The 13,348-nt window shown below is 42.1% G+C and overlaps 1 protein-coding gene across 2 annotated transcripts in view; it reads right to left on the reverse strand.

Annotated features, from left to right (window-relative positions):
• LOC140714253 (rho GTPase-activating protein 22-like) overlaps positions 1–13,348 on the reverse strand; it is a 524,093-nt gene that overhangs the window by 465,107 nt on the left and 45,638 nt on the right. The window contains exon 1 of one of the 2 annotated variants that reach the window (XM_073025302.1): positions 5,962–6,086. The exons of the other annotated variant lie outside the window; for it this stretch is intronic. Coding sequence (XP_072881403.1) covers positions 5,962–5,995 — 34 coding nt within the window. The 5' untranslated portion in view covers positions 5,996–6,086. Of the gene's footprint in view, positions 1–5,961; positions 6,087–13,348 lie in introns of those variants that run through there. 2 annotated transcript variants of the gene reach the window in all.

The following is a 13,348-nucleotide window of genomic DNA, read 5'->3' on the forward strand; positions in this document are numbered from 1 at the left end:
TTTGTGCAGGTGTCACTGCACAGTAGAACAGTGCACCACCACTCCAGAGTCTGCTAAATCTTCCTGAAGGGCTTTTGTAGTCAAACAGGAGTTTTGGTTTGCCTTTCTAGCAATCCTACGAGCAGTTCTCAGAAAGTTTTCTTGGTCTTCCAGACCTCAACTTGACCTCCACCGTTCCTGTTGACTGCCATTTCTTAATTACATTACAAACTGAGGAAACAGCTACCTGAAAATGCTTTGCTGTCTTCTTATAGTCTTCTGCTTTCTGGGCATCATTTATTTTAATTTTCAGAGTGCTAGGCAGCTGCTTAGAGGAGCCCATGGCTGCTGATTGTTGGGACAAGGTTTGAGGAGTCAGGGTATTTATAAAGCTTTGAAATTTGCATCACCTGGCCTTTCCTAACGATGACTGAACAAGCCATAGCCCTAACAAGCTAATTAAGGTCTGAGACCTTGGTAAAAGTTATCTGAGAGCTCAAATCTCTTGGGATGCCCAAACGTTTGCTTGGTGCTCCTTTCCTTTTTCCCCCCCTCCCCCACTCTAAAATTGTACAAAACAAAAAATAACACACTAATCTTGCTTAAAATTTTTTAAGAATATTTCATCTTTAACTTTGACTTTTGGAGATCAGTTCATCTTCTACTCACTTAACTATTCACAGTAACAGAAATTTTGACCAGGGCTGCCCAAACTTTTGCATGCCATTGTATCTATCCTGCACCTTGTGAACTATTCCCAGAAACTTCAGCCACCTCTGCTTGGCCTTCATCCCCACCAGAATCTTCCTCCATTCCACTTGGGCAAGCTCCTCTCTCATGCCCCTGTAATTACCTTTATTCCATTGCAATACTGATACATGTGAGTTATGCTTCTCCCTCTCAAATTTCATTATGAATTCAATCATATTATGCCACTGCCTCCTAAGGGTTTCTTTACATCTTCCCAAGAAGATCTGGGTTATTACACAACACCCAATTTAAGATAGCCTTTCCACGAGAAGGCTCGAGCACAAGCTGCTTTAAAAAGCCACCTTATAGGCATTCAACAAATTCCCACTCTAGTGATCCAACACCAACCTAATTTTCCTAATCCCCTTGCATATTGAAGTTCCCTCATTAAAATTTTGTCATTACCCCTATTACATGACTTTTCCAGCTCCCTTTGCAATCTCAACATCTTGGCTACTATTTGGAGGGCTATTTTTCGATTCCCATAATTTTTTTTCACCTTTGCAGTTTGTTAACTCCACCCACAAAGATTCAACATTCTCTGACCCTATGTCACCTCTTTCTAAAGACGTAATTCCAACTCCTACCAACAGAGCCACACCAGCACCTACGTCTTCCTGCCTGTCGTTTGAATACAATGTTTATCCTTTGACGTTAGGCTCCCAACTATGGCCTTCTTTCAGCCATGACTCAGTGATGACCACAACGTTAGACTGACCAATCTCTAATTGCGCCACAAGTTCGCCTACCTTATTCCGAATGCCACGTGCATATTTAAACACAGCACCTTTAGTCCTGCATCCTTCGCCCTTTTGAACTTTGCCTCTGTGGTACAATTTAACTCTTTGCTCTGTCTGCATTTGTACCCAGTCATTGGCTTGTCCTTCCTTACATTTATGTTAACCCATCATCCACTTTTAAACCTGCTGGCTCATCCTCAGTTCTATCACACCCATCCCCTGCCATATTAGTTTAAGCCACTCCCATACAATAGAAGCCTATTAGACAAATGATTCAATGGCTTCCTAAAGCATGATTTTAACTCCTAATTGCTCCAAGCAAATGACCTGCCTTTGCACTGAGACCAACGTGAACAGCATTACCAACCCAATAAAGCAATACCAACTCTGTTGGTTAGCTCACGTCAACCAGATGCCTAACCCACATCTCCGCAAACAGTTCCTTTACCCCCACTGGAGGAAGGTTAGCAATGCCCCGGTGAGCAAAGGAAACACTTCAAATATAAAAACATTACACCTAAAAACTGGGAAGACTTTGCACTCAATAAATGCACCTGGAGGAAATCTCTAAGAGGAAGCTGCACTGTACGAGAACGATCTCCACCATGTCCCAGAGAACAAGCAGCAGCTGCAAAAGGAGAGACTGAACAACCAAAAGACCTGCCCACTAACCACAGCCACCACTTGCTCCTGCCTACACTGCACCAGAATATATGGATTCCAGATCATCCTCTACAGCCTCCTGAGGCCCCACCATTCAACAACCCTTAGGAGAACATCGTACTCGATTACACAAAGTCTAAGGCATGACTTTACTCCAAGCAGATGACCTGCCTTTGCACTGAGACTTCCAGACACTTCTGCCCTTTAACCTCTTGCCTTCCCACCACTCAAATAGACATTCAAGGTGAATCACTTGTACTTCCTCCAATATGGAGTATTGCATTCAGTATTCATGATCTAGTCTCCTGGTCTCCTCTACAATGGAGAAACCAAATGCAGATTGGTAGCCACGTTACATAAACCCTTGCTTAGTCCACAAAAGTAACCCCATTCTTCAGAATGACTCTCACTTTAATTGCTTTTATCCCTCTTCCCACTCCTACTTTGACCTCTGGCTCTGACTTCCAACACTGGCAGTGGAAGCTTGAAGAACAACAACTCATTTTCCATCTGGCTGCTTAACACTGAATTTAATAATTTCAGGTAATCACTTCTCCCTCTCTTTCTGTTTCAATTTGGTTTTATTTTCCTTTTCTGCCTCCAACTTTCTGTTTTCAAAGTAATTGTTACCTTGACAACTCTGGTCTGTACACTCTCACAGACATTTCCTCTGTTCCCCTCCCTGAACTGTAGAACAAGCTTGTTTTCTCATTTTTTCCAATTCTGATGAAGGGCCCTTGATCTGAATTGTTATCTGGCTCCCTCTCACCACTAAAGAAGCTACTTGACCTACTGAGTGCTTCCTGTATTTTTCATTTATGTTCCCCTGTAACAGTTATGCCTGTCACCTGATGCATCAATGGATATTTGCATTGCAAATTTCCCTGCTGACTTGAACTGAAAGCAAATTTACAGAAAGCATGGACTTGAAGAATCAGATTGCTAATTTTGTCTAAGGATAAGCCACATAACCAATGTCCACTCGGGGTTGAGGGATTTTAAGCACAAATTCCATGCACTGAATCTAGGGCTTCTGCAAACTTTTATTCTCTCCAAAGTATTGGGATGAATTAAACACCATATGAAGTTCAGTCATCAACTTACATTTGTATAGTCACGCCAAGCTGCTTGACGGGAGCTTAACAAAACAAAAACTAATGCTGACCCATATAAAGGAGGAAGTGCAGTGGTGACCAAAGTCTCGGTTAAAGAGTTGACATAATGATGTGTCTTAGAAGGAGGTAGAGAATTCAAGAAGGAATCCCTGAATTTTGTGTCTCAGCAGGGGAAAGGGTGGTTGACAATGGTATAGAAATTAAATTTAGGGTTGAGAGCCAGACAAGAATTAGAAATGAGTAGACCCTTGTTGTATATCTGAGAAGGCCTTCAAAGATCTATAAATGAAGCTTTTTTTTGCTGGCATAGTTGCTTAAAATTAGTCGCTGGCCCAATGTAACCAACAAAATGCCTCCAGCTGCTCTCTTAAATCAGGCTAATTCTCAAGCATCAGATTTTGAGAAACTCACCTTCAGTTGTCTTAATCAAACTGGCTCTAATTAAATTACGAAATATTATTAAGAAAAAGCTTTTAAAATTATGTATTATTATGTTTCCTTGGTTAATAAAGGTAAAAAATATGAATTCATGTCAATATGAATTGATGTAGTCACTGAGTATTAATGGTATACCACCTGATGAATGTGATTAATAATCTTATTTAAATAGTAGATAGAAGGTATTAGTGGTAACCAATGAATATGCAGAATTATCATTGCTGAATGTAGATGATAATCAACATCTGTGAAAGTTAATCAAATTTATTAGTTGTAATTGAATGATCTGAATAATAATGAATAAATTGAATAATAGTAGATATCAATCAATAAAGATCTGTAAGATTGATTGAAGGTTAGTTATGCACTCTACCCAGGAGTTTAGTTGTACATAGAGTATGGAATAGTCATCTTTATCATTATGTAGTGTGCTGTATGGCATAGGCAATCGTGGTCTTTGACCATGGTTTCTCTTGGCAAATTTTTCTACAAATAGGTTTTGCCAATTGCCTTCTTCTGGGCAGTGTCTTTACAAGCAAGATGAGTGACCACAGTCATTGTCAATGTTATTCAGAGATTGTCTGCCTGGCATCAGTGGTTGCATAACCAGGACTTGTGATCTGTGCCAGCTACTCATACGACCATTCAGCACTTGATCCCATGGCCTCACATGACTCTGATGGGGGTGGGGGTGGAAGACTTAGCAGGTGCTACACCTTGCCCAAGGTTGACCTGCAGGCAGGCAGAGGGAAGGATCACCTTACACCTCATTTGGTAGGGACGTATCTTCACCCTGGCTCCTAATGGAATAATACAGCACAAAAAAGGCCGTTTAGTCCACAAAGTCTCCGCCAAGATCAATCAAACTCCTTCCATTCCACATTGCCCTCCCCATTATTATATCATCGATGTGCCTATCTAAGAGTCTCTTAAATGTCCCTAATTTATCTGCCTCCACCACCACCCCTCGCAGTGCATTCCATGCACCCACCACTCTGTGGAAAAAAACCTCTGAAATCCCACTTATAATTTCCTCTATGCATCACAAAATTATATCAGCTCGTGTTAGCCATTTCCACCCTGGGAGAAAGGTGCTTGCTGCCCACTCAATCTGTGCCTCTCATCATCTTGTACACCTCTACCAAGTCACCTGTCATTCTCTTTTGCTCCAAAGAGAAAAGCCCCATCTTGCTCAACCTGCCCTCATAAGACATGCTCTCCTATCCCATTAGCATCCTGGTAAATCTCCTCTGAAGCTTCCATATCCTTCCTAGGCGATCAGAACTGAACACAATATTCCAGGTGTGATCTTACCATGGTTTTGTATGGACTGGTTTCCTCACAGTTTAAAACTGGAAAGTTCTGACTGAAAAAGTGAGCCATTAAGGACTGTGACACTAAAGTAGGCTTAGGCAGCTGGTGAATTTAGGAAATCCACTTTAAATAATATTCCAAATCCACCTTCCTCAAAGGGATGATTTTATTGGGCACAGCTGGAAGAGAATAACTAGCATTATACTACAGTCTTAACCAAAGACTTGTGACATATCCAAGGCTTTGGCAGCAAATCTTGAGGCATCTTAACTTACAGGAAGCCTAGGAGGGATGTAATCTTTTCCATGCTGAATATGCTCTTTTTAGAATGGGAAAATGACCTTTTCACTGTAAAACTAGAACATCTGCCTTGACTTTCCAAACAACATGGCAGAGTGGCTGAGTAAACTTCAAACTTAGAGTGTTGGAACCCCCTAAAAGTCTCAGGATTTGTTACAGTGAGAAACTATGGTGGCAAGAGGGTTAAAGAGGTACGAAGTGGTAATGATCTACATCCTGGAGCATTCCAAGAAGAAAAGATGTGACAAAATTAAAGATTATCTTAGTTTATTGGACTTTTTTTTATTGCAATGTCCATGGAGTTTTTCTCATGCAAAGAACCAGAAAACAGAAGTAACTGAAACACAAGTAGATATTCAACTACTATAAACAGCAACATTGCCTGTTCTGCCTTTGTACATTACAGAGGTCAGCAGAAACACCAACACATTCAGATTTAAACTCTTTTATAAGACATTATTAGTGTTTCTTTCTCTCTGCAGTTAACTGCCACATATCCTGCTGAACTGCCCAAGAATTTAATTAAACGCTTCAAAAGCCTAACCATAAGGGAGAGATTCTTAGCCCTAGCTAATAAGTTACCATATTCTATTATCAGTTTCCATTAGCTTTCTACAGCAGTTTATAGTGCCACACTCCCCATATTTAATTAAAAAACATACCAATCCGGGGATACCTTGATCTTTGTTTCCACATTCTGCCTGCTGCTGTAGAGACTTCTCCACATTTTCTTGCATCTGCTGTTTTGCTTCACCACTTACAAGCAGAAGAATGTAGCAAAAAAACCACATCCTCATGTATCATTCCCCTTGACAAAAGCAACTGGAGGGATGTGGAATTGTAAGAGCTGCAAATAGTCCATAAATTTAAACACAGCAGCTACACCACTTAAGAGCAACTATTGATTTTCATTATGAGTCAATTCCAGACTTTTCATCTCCGCCCTCCCCATGTAATTCTGCTTGCTTTCCTCAAGATTTTCCAGCTTCTCAATTTGGAGTAGATATCAATCTGATTGGTTGGCATGTAGCCTTGGGTGGGACACCAGTCTTTGATTGGGGCTGTAGTAAGCTTCTAGTTATTGCAGGAAACCATTCTTTGATTCCCTTCCAATAATTCCTTCCCACCGCTGGCTGGCAAAATTCTTCCCTTTGGTAAAGATGGATTTGAAATGTTAAATGAAGTGGCTTTTCAAACTTTAATTCTGGATTAACATTTATGCAGTCTAGTACCTATTTAGCCCACCCTTCTGCTCATAATCCTCTGCGGTTAATTATTAGCATTGGATTCTTTGTTTTTGGGAAAAATTGTGTATAATGCATGTTTAATTTATACTCAATTTAAATATAATAATAGAGGCATTTTAAGATATTGGTCAGACTGCACTTGGAGTATTGTGACCAGTTTTGTACCCCTTATCTAAGAAAGGGTGCACTGGCAGTGGAGAGCATCCAGAGGAGGTTCGCGAGAATGATCCTGGGAATGAAAGGGTTAATGTGTGAAGAGCGTTTGATGGTGCTTGAAGGACAATAAATCAGCCATGATGAAATGGTGGAGCAGACTCGATGAGCCGAATGGCCTAATTCATTTCCTGCATTGTACAGTCTTAAATCCTGTTTTTTTTTTTCCCTTGTGGTTGTTGTGTATTTGATACTACATGCTTGCCCTACTGATGCAAGTTAAGCTTTTCATAGCACCTGCACATACATGTACTCGTATGTACTTGACAATAAACTAGACTTTGACTTTAACTTTAAACTTGGGACATGTGGACCTTTCATTTGATGTAAAATTGCTGCAGCTCCTTATTGCTCGATTACTTTACCTTCAACTCTAACCAACAGAACAGCTCAGTAACACCCATTCATAAAACACCTTATCACAGTGAAGAACCAGTAAAGCTCCACACTGAATTATTTTTTGAGGGGTGGTTCATGGGCCACTGATACAACACTGAAAGCCTTTCTCACAAAGTACATTTCTGTTTCCCACAGACTTCCCACAAAGCCTGAGTGTGTGAATTGTGCCAAGCCTTTTTACTCATAGATAATCTTTTTACATCATTTTGCTTGCATGGCAGGATTCCTTCCACTCAGGAAGCTTGTAAGTGAAAATAGAAAATGCACAGATATGCTAATATCTGATGGAAAGATATTAACCAGTACTTCCAAAAGGGCTCCTGGAGCTGTCTGTTCCTCAGTACTTGTGTATGAATGCTACTGGAAGATCACCTGACAATGCCAATTCTCTTTTGAATGCATGAAAGATCTCATTCTTGGAAGTCCTGTCTCCCAGATGACTCATTATTGGCTTCTAGGAGAAATGAGGACCTTCCTGCTACCAGTCTTTACTGATGTGGTGCATTTCATGTCTTGTGGCTCACGGTTGGAGTTACAGCTTGGATCATCTTCTGAAGGACAAGCAGTTGCACCGTTCATGGCCTGTGTGGATATTGTTTCTGCAGGCAAGTACCTGTTATCGAAATGGAATGAACTCTGGCTGCATCCAGTGTAGGGGGCATAGACACCATCACTGACCTGGCAGCAGAGGTTCCTGGTTCCTGCTCCCCAAAGACAATCAATGTCCTCAGTAGAATACAAGTGAGTCATAGAACATAGAACAGTACAGCACAGGAACAGGACCAGTGGCCCACGGAGTTGGGCCATACTAATTAAACTTCCAATTCAGTGCCTAACTAAACTAATCTCTTCTACCTACACAATGTCCATGTCCCTCCATTCTCTGCACGTTCACTTGCCTGTGTAGGAGCCTCTAAAATGCCTCTAACATATTTGTCTCCACCACCCTTTCTGGCAGCATATTTCAGCAAACCACCACTCTCTGTGTAAAAAAAAACTCCCCCCCCCCACCATCTCATTTGAGTTTATCCACTTTCTCCTTAAATGTTTGTCCTCCAGTATTTGTCCTAGATGTGTTTTCAGTGCAGAAATCAGCTCTTCAGCCAAACTTGTCCATGCCGACTGTATCTACATTAATCCTATTTGCCCATATCACTCTCCTGCTTTCTTATCCAAGTCTCTGTTGAAATATCTTCAAAAAATTGTATTTCTCTTTACCTCCACTTCCTCTGGCAGATTGTCCCGTGTAACCACCACCTTCTGCGTGAAAAGTCTTGCCTCTCAGATCTTCTTTAAATTTCTGCCCTTTCACCTTAATCCCCTGCCCTTTAGTTTTGAACTCTCCCACTCTAAGCAAATGACTAGATAGATAATGTTATGTCCTTCCTAATTTTCTGACATTCTATAAGGTCTCTTCTCAGTCTTCTTTATTCCAGTGTGACTAAAGCCAAGCTATCCAATAGTACAACCGTGGCTGATAAGGGAATTCAAAGCTAATTTAAAAGAAAAAAAGAAGGCATACAACAAACAGAAAATGAATGGGAAGACAGACAATTGGGAAACTTTTAAAACCCTACAGAGAGCAATTAAAAGAATCATTAGGAGGAAAAAGAAGAAATATGAAAGCAAGCTAACAAACAATATCAAAATTGATAGTAAAAGCTTTTTCAAGTATATAAAAAATAAACAAGAGATGGGAGTGGATATAGGACCACTAGAAAAGAAGGCCGGAGAAATAATAACCGGGGATAAAAAGATGGCAGACGAACTAGATAATTTGCAGTTGTTGGCAACATGCACAAAATGCTGGAGGAGCTCGGCAGCTCAAGTAGCAACTATGGAAATTAATAAACAGTCGACGTTTTAGGCCGAGATCCTTCTTCACAATGGGTTAGGAAGGGGGAAGACAAAAGAATAAAAAAGTGGGGGAGGTATAGGAGGATAGCTGGGAGGTGATAGATGAAAGCAAGTGGGTAGGAAAGGTAAAGGGCTGGACAGGAAGGACCCTGATGATAGGAGAGGAGAAATTGATGTTCATGGCATCTGGTTGGAGGCCACCCAGTTGGAATATATGGTGTTGCTCCTTCACCCTGAAGGTGGACTCATTCTGGCACAAAAGGAGGCCATGTTAGAATGGGAATAGGAATCAGAATTAAAATGTTTGGCCATTGGGAAGTTCTGCTTTTAGCAGATGGAGTGGAGGTGCTCGATGAAGCAGTCCCCCAATTTACGATAGGTCCCACCAATGTAGAAGAGACTGCACCAGGTGCCCTGGACACAATAGATGACCCCAGCAGATTCACAGGTGAAGTGTTGCCCCACCTGGAAGGATTGTTTGGGGCCCTGAAAGGAGGTGAGGAAGGAGCACTTTGGTCACTTGCAGGGATAAATGCCGGGAGGGGGGGGGAGTTAGTAGGGTGGGACAAATAGACAAGGAAATCACAGAAGGAGCAATCCCAGCAGAAAGCAGAGAGAGTGAAGGAGATAAAGATATTTTTGCTGGTAGCATCTCATTGGAAACGAAGGAACTTGCAGACAATGGTGTGTTGGATGTGGAGGATCATGGGGTGGTTGGTACGGACAAGAGGAACTCTATCCCTGTTAAGACGATGAGTGTTCATGCTTGGGAAATGGAGGAGATGTGGATAAGGGCGGCATCAATGGTGGAGGAAGGGAAACCCCATTATTTGAAGAAGGAGGACATCTCTGAAAGAAAAGCTTCTTCCTGGGATCAGATGCAGTGGAGACAAAGGAACTGAGAAAAAGGAATAGTATTTTTACAGTAGACAAGGTAGGAAGAGGTATAGTCAAGATGACCATGGGAATTAGTAGGTTTACAAAAGACGTAGGTTGATAGTTTGTCTCCAGAGATGGAAACAGAGATTGAGAAACAGGAGGGAGGTGTCAAAAATGGACTGAGTGAATTTAAGGGCAAGATGGAAGTCATGGGCAAAGTTGATTAAATTGACGAGCTCAGCATGGGTGCATGAAGCAGCACCAATGCAGTCGTCAACATAGTGGATGAAGAGTCGGGGTGCCTTGACCTTCTCATCCATCCTACTGTGCAGGGTTTAGTCAAAAGCCTTGCTAAAGTTTGTGAAACCACATCTGCTGCCCTTCCTCCATTATCCTAGTTACCTTCTCAAAAAAATCTCAATCAGGATCTCTCTTGCACAAAGCCATGCTGGCTCCTGCCAATCAGTCACTGGTTTGCCAATTGAACACAAACCCATGCCCTTTAGAATTTTTTCCCCAATGTCTAATTTTTTTTAAACTAGTCTTTAGTTTCCTGGCTTATACCTCCTTCCTGAGTTACTCTTTTGCTTTGAATATAAAATGTTTCTCCTTAACCCTGCTTTTAAGATCATGCTACGTCTTCTTTTTGCCTTCTTAATTTCTTTCTGAAATTCCCTTCTAATTCCTTTTGAAACCTCAAAGAACTCACTCAAAACCAAATGTCTGGCATGTGCTTCCTTCTTGTTTCTGATCAAACTCTTAATTTCAGTTGTAAGCCAACGTTCCCCAATCTTACCATCTTTCCTTCTTACCTTTATTTTCTTAGAAGTTTGTGAAGATGCAATATGTTATCAAAAACTTTGACAAACTTCTATAAGTGCTCAGTAGTTGCATTGCGGACTGATATATGATTACTAATTTAACTAGTTCAGCACAACATTTTGGGCCAAAGGACATGCTCTTCTGCTGTACTATTCTATGATCTTTGTTCTATGTTCTTATAGGGACATGCAGACTCTAGCTCTTATTTTTTTAACAAAATAAGCTTTATTCATACTTTAAAAATACCATAAGAACAAAGCATTCAATGCCTTTTCATTCTTTACAATCATAGTTAAAGCTTTCTGTACTGTGGTGTTGCATTCATAGACTGCAACCACTCACGTGGCACACTGGGGAGGTAAAAGACAGTAAGACATAGGAGCACAATTAGGCCATTTTGCCCCTTGTTCTGCTCCACTTTTACATCATGGCTGATTTATTATCCCTTCTTCCCATAATCTTTGACACCCTTACTAATTAAGAATCTACCAACCTGCGCTTTAAATATACCCAATGGCTTGGACTCCACAGCCATCTGTGGCAATGAATTTCATCGATTCACCACCCTCCGGCTTAAGAAATTCCACTTCATCTTTGTTCTAAAGGGACGTCCTTCTATTCTGAGACTGTGCCCTTTAGTCCTAGGGCCTCCCACTATAGGAAACATTCTCTCTACATGATGTAACTCTGCCTAGCCCTTTAAATGTTCAACAGCTTCAGTGAGATCCCCCCTCATTCTTCTAAACTCCAGTGAGTATTAGTCCAGAGCCATCAGCTGTTCCTCGTAGGTTAATCCTGCAATCTGGATTAAGATGGTGCTACTGAAGACGTGTGACATTTTACTAGTAGTTCATAAAGCAAGAAATACAGATAAATACTCTATTAATAAGACTTTTCCTGTGGAAAATTGTGGCAAATGATCACTGTAAACAATGAAGAGGTGAGCAAGGGAAAGGCGGACTCAAAGGTCAAGATGTGCAGGTGCAAAGCAAAGTCAGAGCAAAGTCAAGACATGTTCGAGATGGAGGGAGGATGTGCGAAGCAGAGGAGTTTCAGAACTCATCCACCTAAATCGAGAGCAAGGCCGATTTAGAAAGGTTAGGTATGGGCTAGAATGTGGTGGCATACCTGATCGAAGCGATGTGGTTCGTGTCCTATTGTAAGGGTTGACCTGGTCTTTGGACAATTCAAATGCCGGGCTGGATGGATTGAAAAGGCCAGGCGTCGGGACCGGAGACAAGGGTCGAGCAGGTTCTGCTCGCTGCTCCGTGACATTTACTCCGCTCTCCACAGCACTGAGGCTGAGGCCTTGGGCTACTCTGGCTGCTCTGGGCTTCTTTTCTATCACCTCCGTTGTGCTCTACCGTGTGATGAACTGAGGCTTAGGCTGTGGGCCTGCTCCGGCCTGTGTCTCAATGGCCTCACTTTAGTTCTGAATGCCACGCTTGCTCTTATTGCTTGCATGATTTGTGTTTTTCCCTCTCTCTGCACATTGGGTGTTTGTTATTCTTTTTTAGTTGGTTATTTTGGGTTTCTTGATTTGTAGCTGCCTATAAAGAGACAAATCTCAAGGTTGTACAATTTATATGTCGTCGTCGTGGTGACTATCCCTCGAGTTTGAGGATGATGGTCTTCATTCCGTTTCCACAGAGCAGAGACACCTGTCCGTGTATTTGTTTAACATGTACTTGATGTTGCATTCCAAGAAGCACACGATGCTTCACAAATCAACCAACTGATTCCTATGGCATGGAAACCACAACGATTGGAGCTGATGGATTTGTCGCAGCCTTCATCCGCCTTCACAGCCATTGAGTTCGAAGTAACTTCGTCCGCCTGTTCCACCGTTGAGGTCTTGGCTGGATTGTTCTTGGTCAGGGACCTCACCCTCGACCTTACCACCATGGGTGACTCTACCAGGAGCATAGCTCCAGACGGCATCGCTCTTGGGATCTCAGGACAACACAAGCTTCTCCACCACGACAAGGTGACAATCCATGGAGAAGAATTTATGTGTACTTTGAAGATAAATATACTTGGAACTTTGAATCATTCTTGTGAACCTCCTCTGGATCTTGTCAAAGAACATAAGACAATAATCATAGCAGATATACCGCTGCAATAATTGACGGGCTTCCTTTCCCAACCTGGCCCTCCCTGTCTAATAGTTTAAGAAATCTATATCGTGGTCCTTCCTCACCAAGTCCTTGAGGTGGTTGCACCAAGCATCCGTGCACCCCTCAGCTTGTGCTCCTGCAGCCTAGAGTATGCCAAACGCCACCATTCCTCCACAGGCATCCTCATGTGCTGGCAGACCAAAGGGCAACTTCCATCGGATCTGCCAGCACCACTTGATGTTCGTCTCTGTGTGTATCCATGGGGACATCTTGTAGATCAGAGACCTCTGTCACACAGCTGTTCAAGATGAATCATGACATAGGCCGTTGCATCCTTTTCCACATCCTCTTCACAAAATCTCAGCCCGCGAAGAAGTGAGCTACCATCTCTTCCAAAATACAGTCATCCCACGGGCAGCGCACAGTGGGAGTGGTGCTCCAGGCAAGCAGGAAGGATCCGACCTCAAGGACCCTCCTATTGCCAGTCAGGCTAGATCTTGGTGCCTGCTGGTAGG

This window comes from Hemitrygon akajei, chromosome 21 (genome assembly GCF_048418815.1).
Source record: "Hemitrygon akajei chromosome 21, sHemAka1.3, whole genome shotgun sequence".
Taxonomy (NCBI): domain Eukaryota; kingdom Metazoa; phylum Chordata; class Chondrichthyes; order Myliobatiformes; family Dasyatidae; genus Hemitrygon; species Hemitrygon akajei.